At 38.1% G+C, this 10,214-nt stretch overlaps 1 protein-coding gene across 1 annotated transcript in view; it reads right to left on the bottom strand.

Moving 5' to 3' along the window:
• Nucleotides 1-5,171, bottom strand: part of LOC102208943 (glutamate receptor 2-like) — a 114,166-nt gene extending 108,995 nt beyond the window's left edge. The window contains exon 1 of the mRNA XM_013914355.1: nt 4,887-5,171. Within this exon, the coding sequence (XP_013769809.1) occupies nt 4,887-4,992 (106 nt within the window). The 5' untranslated portion in view covers nt 4,993-5,171. The remainder of the gene's footprint in view (nt 1-4,886) is intronic.
• Nucleotides 5,172-10,214: the final 5,043 nt, after the last annotated feature.

Genomic DNA, 10,214 nt, shown 5'->3' with positions numbered 1-10,214 from the left:
CCATAGAACACACTATACATGTTCCAAGTGGGCATTATACACTCAAACATATGCACCCACTGCACAGACAATTCTGGAGCCAGGAACCTTATGCACACACACACACACACACACACACACACACACACACACACACACACACACACACACACACACACACACACACACACAACACAAGACGGTTGATTTGTTTTTCTCTTCCGGGTGCTGTTTGTGATTGTTTTCTTGTATGTTTTTTTTTTTTCTTAAACTTGCAGCTTTTGGCGATTTATTGCTTCTCTGTTCTCTTTATCTTTTTATATATTTTCTGCCCCTTTTTTTTTCTCTCTCTCCTACTTTTCAGCTTTGACACTGTTATGTTACACATGTACTGTAATAACAGAAATAATGTTCATAGAAATTAACAACTTAACATGTAAAAGAAGCACATGAACAAGAGTAGCCAAGAGAGAACTTAAAGCGCTCATCTTGGAAAAAAAAATGTGTTTGTTACCACGCTGCATTCAGATCATAATTCTGATTGCAAAAGCTGCCAGACAACAAAGGCTAGAAAATTTTTTTAAACTTAAGACATAACTGACTCCATCTAAGAATAAACACACATAAACTAACCTACTGGACACAAGAAAGGAGGATATGTTAGTGTTGGTGGTGATTAGCTCATGCCCATCTAGCTGTCTGTATGGAGTTTGGATGTCTGTGCGTGTTCTCTGTGGTTACTCAGCTGTTGTGCCACAGTCCCTACTTAGCAGGATTATTTTAACAGGTGATTGTAAATTGGCAATATGTGCAAATGTGACAGTAAATGTAGGGCTGGATATTCACAAATCTGGAAATACATACTGTATACATAATTGACAGTTATCCATACCTCATTTATTTCATGATTTTATTTCATTATATACCTGTGGCACAGTGATTAGCACTGTTGCTTTACAGCAAGAAGGCTTGGATTTCATCTCCACTATGTGGCCGGGGCCTTTCTATGTGGAGTTTTCATGTTTTACCCGTGTTTGTGTGGGTTCTGTCCGGGTATGCTGCATGCAGTTAGAGGTATTAGGTAAACTGGTGATTCTAAATTGCACATAGGTGTGAATGACAGTGTGAATTTTTGTCTGTATCTATGTCTTAGGTCTGCAACAGACTGGCAACCTGTCCAGAGTGGTACCCCGCCTCTCGTCCAATGGTTGCTGGGATAGGCTTTGGCCCTCATAAGGATAAGCAGAAGAGAATGAATGGATGGATCTGCACTCTGCACATATAAATATAAATATGCTTTATTTTCTGTGTCATGTTGCTATTGTCTGTTTGTCTACTCTGTTAAGGACACAAGCTAAATTACTTGTATGTGTACACATACCTGATATTCTACACTATAATCTACAAATTGTATAGAATATACTATATTTCTGAAATATTATGTTTTAAATTATGGCTCCACAGTGTAATTGTTTACACATTTGCCTACAAAGTGAACAATCCCCTGTTATATCCCGGGAGGTGACAAATCCCTCGGGTTGCATCAACACAGGCATCTGGCATAAAAATGTGCCAAATCAAACATGCAGAGGTTCCTGCAGTGGTGATCATGTGGGAATAAGGGCGCGTCTTTAAGTAGCTTTATACAAATATTTCCACTACACTTTGTGTAGTTTGTCTACTAGAACGATTGTCTCTGGCATCAAGTCATGCATTCCAGAACTTCAGGTGAAATGGAAATGTTCATACATGCTGTCATACCTCAATTACTGTCCAGAATGCTGCTTCAAGGATTTGCACGGAGTCCTCTATAAGGTAATGTGTGACGTCTTTACATAGGCTAGTCATAAAGTAGGATTGGTAAATGCACTGTTCTTGTATAGTGCTTTTCTACTGTCCTTGAGTACTCAACAAGCTTTATACAACATGGTGCATTCACACATTCATGCAGTCACTTTTTCCTGTGCCTAAGTTCTTTCTATGTAGTATTCAAACACATTCCCACTCTCATGAAAGCATCAGAGAGCATCTTGGGGTTCAGTTTGCAGGTGGTGCCTCTGGTCACATTACAGAAAATAAAGAGACTGCTTTTGAGGTTGTAATATCCAACCTGTGGAAGTTGGTTCAATTGGTATAAAGCTGTGTTGTTTTAATGTTTCAAATATATACATTTTTAGAACATTTTCTGATTCACTATCTGTGATTTGCTTAAAAATGTTAATCTTTTGGTTCAAAGTTTGAACATATGTGCTTTTACCTTCATATATCATAGTTTTCAGGCCATTTTGGCACATTGGAATCTGAGGCCATTCTTGAATATACCTTAAAAACAATTAAAGATAAAAGTATGACATTTATATTGCCCTTTCTTAATTTAGATCTATAATTTGAAAGAAATACATTACAATATCTGAGATGTCACTAGTTAAAATATTTAACTTTCTCTGATCTCGCCTTACCTCTGGCAGCCGTGGCATTGTGGTTAGAGTTGGGTTAAGGGGTTAGGTGTTAAGCTGAGGTATTTAGGGTTTGTGTCTTATTAGCATCAGACTACCAATTCTGTCATGTGGACACAGCAGCTGGGTCTTGCAAGACTACATTATTATTCTAGGGGCCATGTTATTCATTGCTAAGTATATAAATTACTTGCTTGATGTTAAATAAGGAAATGGACTTCATGCCTATGAATAAACACAATTTAGTCTATGGGAAGCACCAGCACAGTTTGGTAGATTTTTAAGTATTTTTTACTTCTTCTTCTTCTTCTTCTTCCTTCCCCTTTAAATTAATAATTTTTTTAAAATTACTATTGATATTTCATGTGTTTTCATCATAGCACATGAAATATAAATCCTTTGAAGTATACATATATAATGTCTGCTTCTCTGTCTCCGTTAGGTTAGAATATATAATCATTTTTCTAAAGCTCCCATTCCTTAATCAGCCCAAAGATACTTCTCTTCTGCCTGATTGCATTCACAGACCCATATCAGCAGTAGCATCTGGAGACTTTGTGGAACTGTCTTGATGTGGCAGATAAGCTGCCCATTATAGATAGGTCAGCAAACCCTCTGCTTAAGAAATGTATAATTTTGTCTTATTTCACAATTGATTTTTTTTCTATTTAAGAGCCCCTTGCAGGTTTAGAGTAAATATTGTCAAATGGCCAGACTACAAAATCAGCAGTGTTTGAGTTCATATCTTTGCAAGCATTTATACTTTGAAATGCTGGACTAATTCGTCATATAGTAAAATGGAAAAACTTTGGGGAAAATACCTTTCATTGCCTCCATATAGTCTTTAAGTGTCATTAAGTGCCAGTCTTAATCCTATAATTTACTGCCCTCTTGATGGCCACAGTTAGTTGTTGTCTTTGGGAGCTGGACTTCTGGACTACCAGTAACGGAAATGGTGAGCTAACACGTTTAACATATTGATAGATCCTAAGTGTTTTGCCATTTTTTAAGTAGTGTGTCTCACAAAATCAGTTATTTGGCAAAACCTTTGCCACCCAACACCCCTCTTTAGACACGCTCCTGCTATAGCTATCACATTATTAATGCCATGTCACTCCTAAATTAGACATCATCAGAAGCATACTACATGGGCTGAGGGCAAAAAGAACTGGAGTGATGCTTAGTGATCCATAGTCCTCTTTAGGGTGGAAGAGAGTGATACAAGAATGAGCCTTTAACCCAAAGGCTCATGTTTGCAAAAATAATATTGTAAAATGCCAGAAATTTAAAAATTACAGAGATATTTTTCTAATGTTTGCATATTTTCCAGAAATATTTAAGTAACATTTTCAATAACATTTTCAATACTCTCATAGTGAAATTATTGTTTGCAACGTGTTATTCGAGCCTTCTGAATTTTAGTTACATTAATAAATTTTAATAAACCTTAACCAAGGTGTGGAAGTAGCTTTTTGTGAAAAGCTACATTTTTAGACTTATGCAGTCCTCAGAAGACAGAATTGGTACAACAATGTCTTATAAAAGTTTCAAATATAATTTAAAATTTGTTCAAAATATAAATGTATGTTTTAGTCTACTCCAACCTTGTCTTACTAAATACGAGCCAAACAATCCAGCTCAACCAAAATTTTAAGTTCAGATGGAAAAACATACCTACTCCACAGAGAAAGGGCTGCTGTGATATTTAAAAAACATTTTTTTTAAAAGATTTTCCAGCACTGTATCATGTATGTAAAGTAAATGTAAAGTATGTAAAGTGTAAAGTATGAGATTTATAGTTCAAATGTAAAAGCAGTGTAATGTGACTGAGGAGGAAAAACTCTGAATAGCATAAAATACTGTAGATTTGAAAGCTAACTAAGTGTAATAATGGAAAACTTTACACAAACAACCAGTAATGTTCATTATAGCTTATTCTAACATTTTAATGAAATGCTGAAAATCACCCACTTCCACTAAGGGCTTGATGGATATAGGTCCAACAAGAAATGCAGTTCAGGAAATAAGTCTCATGTGCTGCGTTTCAGTGAGCTTAGATCTTCACTTGTCCCTATGACAGCACCATTAAGACTTCTGTGCACACAGGAGCAATTGCAGATTGACGGAATGCTGCATTGTTAGCAAGACGTTTGGGACGCATATAATTCCTTTTATTTTTTGATCTATTTAGTTTACTATTTAAATGATGAACGTATTAACTCAATTAGAACACTGCAGCAGCAGCAGCAGCCGTGCAATCACGAGGCCTGGCGTTACTGACAGCAGTATAAAGAGGATGGAGATGAGAGAGGCCCACGGGCCAATAAAGAAGACACGAAAAGACAATGAAAAGGAAAGGTTTGAACGGGTAAAAGACGAGCTTTAATACACGCTGGAACAGGAAAGGTGAGGATGACAACGATCGGGCGACGACAGATATAAAAATCCTACCAATCTGGACGCTCGGAGATCCGCACAATGCCCCGCGCCATAAGAGTGCCACCAAAAATAGCAGCTTCATTGTGGTGTTCAGGATCCTCGCACAACACCACAGCATCTTACGATAGAGGTTCCTACCAAAACATCACCTCCATCAAAGACGATGTAATCTCATGGCGTTATTCCGGTGTTATTTAGAAACGTGTCGGTCTCTGCAGATGCGCGATCCTGTCGCCTGAGGTGCGCGTGCTGCTGCTGAAGCTGGACTTGAGGGCGCGCGCACTGAATTGCCCAGGAATGCCGATGAAGCACGAGAGAGAACCGAGAGCAGCCGACTGCTGCACATGAGGTTATTATAAACCTCCGCTCGAGGAGGCTGACACAAATTCTAACATAACAGATGCACACTGGGAATTTTTACAATAACTAATTTCTAATTGCATTAAGCAGTGCCTAAACACTATTATAATAATTATATTATATACATTATAATTATGATTTCCTTCTGTCTTTTTTTTATTATCGTAATCATTACATGCGCCTTTAAATATGTTACTATGTATTTTCACATTGCTGTATAGCAGCTGTGTCTATATATATTGCCGTGTTACGTAGGGCAAAAAGAGACTGAAGCCATCCCCACCCAACGCCCGGCTACCTCTATATCACAGCTAACGGAGGGTATATAGATCTTAAAATCCAGCCTTATGTGACTGAAAATGATCCAAGTGCAAAAACAGAGCTTTTCTGTATGTCCTAATAATAAGGCATTTGGATTCTTACTCAAAGATAAATCAAAATTAGTTAGATCTATATATAAATGTGAAATGTTGTTTGAGTAGTGAAAATGTTCTAATGGCTCAGTATTGTGTCTGTGATTGTGCGTGTGTGCACATGAGCCAGGAATGCAGGAAGACAATAACTGTGTTGTCACACAAAATCCTGAATCAGAACAATAATTGTTAAACACAGAACCAGGATTTATATGAGGTTTTACTACTGCAATCGCTTAAAACTGATCAAACTGTAACACAGCAAATGTAAATATGTTCAATTGGTCAATACTGGCATGTTGAATCGAAATAAAATAAATAAAAATAAAAATGTTTAAGTTAACTAGTATAATAAATCAATAAATGTGATTCTAATAACTGGCCTCACTGAGAGCCTGTACAGAGTCTGACCTTGGTGTGTGTGTGTGTGTGTGTGTGTGTGTGTGTGTGTGTGTGTGTGTGTGTGTGCCGGTTTGGTGCAGGATGGGTCAACATGACACACTGGAGCCACTAATTTCAGTGAATGTCTGACTCACAAAATGTATGATTTTATAAAAGAAGTTGACTAAAATAAATTTTAAAAATAAATAAACGTTGATTGACAAACATTATGAAAAGAAAGTGTTATCTTCTGTATTTGAATTATAAAGGAATTATGTTACAATAAATGTTCATGTGAAAATGTGCTAAAAACAAATCTGAATTACATAAACTGAATGAAACAGAATAAATTATATCCATGTGTGACTGAATATTTAAATGTGATGTGAACTCTCTATACAAGAAATAACAAAGAATATGTAATAAAGTGGTTTTAAAGGTTAAACTTTGTGTTAAAGTTGGATAAACAGAGACTGATAGATAGGGTGTGGGTGGACACTGGATGATTAGACGTAAACAGCTTGACTGAATGACCAAAATATGAAGATGTGATGGCTAGCATGAGAGGGGTTAGAAAAGTGGGCTGTAATAGAGATTTGGGTTCTTTCCTTTTTGTCTTCTGTGAGATGAGCAGTTCAGAAGATTAGATCTAAGAGGTTCAAGTTAAAATTCCAGCAGGGATGCGAGTGTGAAAACAGCAGCACAATCTGTGAACCTGTGAATTGATCTTGTAATTTTTGTCTTTCCATCGCATCTCATTTTTTCCATGTTATGTGGTTAATTCACAAGGATTTTGGTTTACATTATACTTCCACTGGATGGCCAGCTGTTTGGAGATGATCATCTACTTGGAAACAAAGGGATAAGTGCAACTTTAGGTCTGGTTGTGCTCATTCTCTCTCCAACCTCTCTTCACCAAAGATAAGAACAAAATCAGCATTAGCTCAGAGTAGGTAAGTTATATAAGTATAGATTAAGTGATTTGGTTATTGTTTTGTCATTATTACTATTTGCTAAATTGCTTTAGTATAATCCCCTGCAATTAAAGTTTAAATTGTGGACATTCACTTATTATCCTTTAGTGAAACACATTCGGCACAGGATTATCTGTACAGAACATGGCCCGGAAGTCCCGTTCCCTAGGGCAGTTGAGAATGATCGAGCTAACATCCTGTGGGACTTTTACAAATGGACAAATGGTGATGGTGGATGACCAGAGGAAGAAGGCTATAGTGTAGCAACATGTAGTGATGGCAACACGAGGAAAAGGAACACGAGATGCTTGTGAAATAACAAGGGCTGAGTGAGGAGCTCTAGGGTGGAGGAATAATTTTTATTATTGAACAACAACCATGTTCTCAATGAACCCAAAAAACTCATTAATATCAAAGCTGAATGTTTTTGGAAGTAGTTTTTAGTTTGTTTTTAGTTTTAGCTATTTTAGGGGGATATCTGTGTGTGCAGGTGACTATTACTGTGCAGAATTATTAGGCAACTTAACAAAAAACAAATATATACCCATTACAATTATTTATTTTTACCAGTGAAACCAATATAACATCTCCACATTCACAAATATACATTTCTGACATTCAAAAACAAAACAAAAACAAATCAGCGACCAATATAGCCACCTTTCTTTGCAAGGACACTCAAAAGCCTGCCATCCATGGATTCTGTCAGTGTTTTGATCTGTTCACCATCAACATTGCGTGCAGCAGCAACCACAGCCTCCCAGACACTGTTCAGAGAGGTGTACTGTTTTCCCTCCTTGTAAATCTCACATTTGATGATGGACCACAGGTTCTCAATGGGGTTCAGATCAGGTGAACAAGGTGGCCATGTCACTAGTTTTTCTTCTTTTATACCCTTTCTTGCCAGCCACGCTGTGGAGTACTTGGACGCGTGTGATGGAGCATTGTCCTGCATGAAAATCATGTTTTTCTTGAAGGATGCAGACTTCTTCCTGTACCACTGCTTGCAGAAGGTGTCTTCCAGAAACTGGCAGTAGGACTGGGAGTTGAGCTTGACTCCATCCTCAACCCGAAAAGGCCCCACAAGCTCATCTTTGATGATACCAGCCCAAACCAGTACTCCACCTCCACCTTGCTGGCGTCTGAGTCGGACTGGAGCTCTCTGCCCTTTACCAATCCAGCCACGGGCCCATCCATCTGGCCCATCAAGACTCACTCTCATTTCATCAGTCCATAAAACCTTAGAAAAACCAGTCTTGAGATATTTCTTGGCCCAGTCTTGACGTTTCAGCTTGTGTGTCTTGTTCAGTGGTGGTCGTCTTTTAGCCTTTCTTACCTTGGCCATGTCTCTGAGTATTGCACACCTTGTGCTTTTGGGCACTCCAGTGATGTTGCAGCTGTAGAAAGTAATATTAAATAAATTCTAACAACAGCTTATCAAGGTTAAAGATGCTGCTGTTGTTTATCCGCTGGTTTCCTCTTTCTGGTGCAAAGTGGGCGATAAACAAACAAGAGAGACGGAGTCGTGACAGAAAAGCAGATCAGCTGATCATTAAGCAGTTTCATGATTGAAGTAGCAGCAGGAGAGGGAGGGAGAGAGAAGAAGCAGTCGCTCCATATATCGGTTGTTAAGCTTGACGTGGGAATACTTTACAAACATTCAGAGATGAACTTACACACTTGCTTTACTTCTCTCGGGGATAACTTTGTCGGAGATGAAATGCCGGGTTGGTAGCGAGGCTCCAAATGCTCAACCAGACCGCTGACAGGTCTCACACGCCACAGCCGCTCTATCACGTGATCCATACTGCTCCGACGTGCTAAGGTTATGAGCCGAGTTACGCCATGTCACAAGTTTTGTGAGGTGCTTTCGTGACATTTAATGGATCAGATTACATTTTTTATTTCTCTCCGATATCCAATCCAGTAATTTAGGCCAGTATCTCTAACCAAGACATTTTGGACAACTTCATTCTCCCAACTTTGCAGAAAATGTTTGAAGATAGCCCCTTCCTGTTCAAACATGGACCTGCAAGGTCCATAAAGACATGGATGAGCAGATTTGGTGTGAATGAATTTGACTGGCACGAAGTCCTGACCTCAGACCAACAGAACACATTTGGGATGTAGAATGGAGAAGAAGCATACTTTTAAACCTAGCTGTTAAAGCTGGGTTAAGAAGAAAGGATATGATCAGTGAGCTGCAGTAGGCATTATATTGCTCCTCACTGATCAGATGCAATGTTTGCTGTCAAAGTGTTGATGCAGAAGTATAGAGAAGGTCAGAAGGAGCTTCATTGTATTTTTGTGGGTCTAGAGAAAGCACATATTAGGGTACCAAGAAAAGAAAAAGTCAGTGTTTAGGTGTGAGGGAGAAATTACAGATGGGTTCAATGTGGGGGTGGGACTACATCAGTGATCTGCTCTGAGCTCCTTTATGTTTGCACTGCTGATGGAAAGCCTGACAGATGTGGTTGGGCAGGAATATAGGATATAATATAGGATTATAGTGTTTGCAGATGACATTGTAATCTATTTTGAGAGAAGGGAGTAGGTGGCTCCACCAATCCTAAAATCCATATACAGTTTTAGAATAACATATGCGCCCATCCAGATTACACCTTTTTCAGATGTATAATTCATATACATGATATTCAGCAAGATAATGCTAAACGCTATACTGCATCCACTAAAACACTAAGGTTTCATATTAGAAAAGTTGTTGGACTGGTTTGCCTACTTCCAGACCTGTTGGCAGCTGAAAACATCTGGCCCATCATGAGCCAAAAAACATGACAAAGAAGACCCAGGACTGATTAGCAGCTCTATTTTTTCTTAAAATGGACCAGTTCCTCAGTTTAAACTGCATTCTGTAGTTTACATTTTACACACTGCCTGAAGTGTTTTGGATTTGGCTTTGTTTTAACAATAAAAATATTACTTAACCTCAGTTTTCTAATGCCAAAAACACTCTAAAGTCCAAATGCTACAGATTAAAGAGAAATAAGGTAAAGAGAGCTCAATTTCAGATCTTATACTAAAAATACTGAAGGACAAACAAAAGATGCTGAAAAGGCTTAGGGGACCTAAATGGTTTTGCTGTCTTCTTGAATTTATTGCCATTGTTACCATGGGTACATTTTCTTTGAGAATGTGAACTGCTTCATGTTGTGTTTATTTTGTTTGTGTTTAAAAATAAATAAAACAAACAA

The sequence above is a fragment of the Pundamilia nyererei genome, unplaced genomic scaffold, assembly GCF_000239375.1.
Source record: "Pundamilia nyererei isolate P.nyererei 1_Seehausen unplaced genomic scaffold, PunNye1.0 scaffold00189, whole genome shotgun sequence".
NCBI lineage: Eukaryota > Metazoa > Chordata > Actinopteri > Cichliformes > Cichlidae > Pundamilia > Pundamilia nyererei.
Note: the sequence above shows the minus strand (reverse complement) of the source record. Positions and strands in the feature narration are given on the sequence as shown.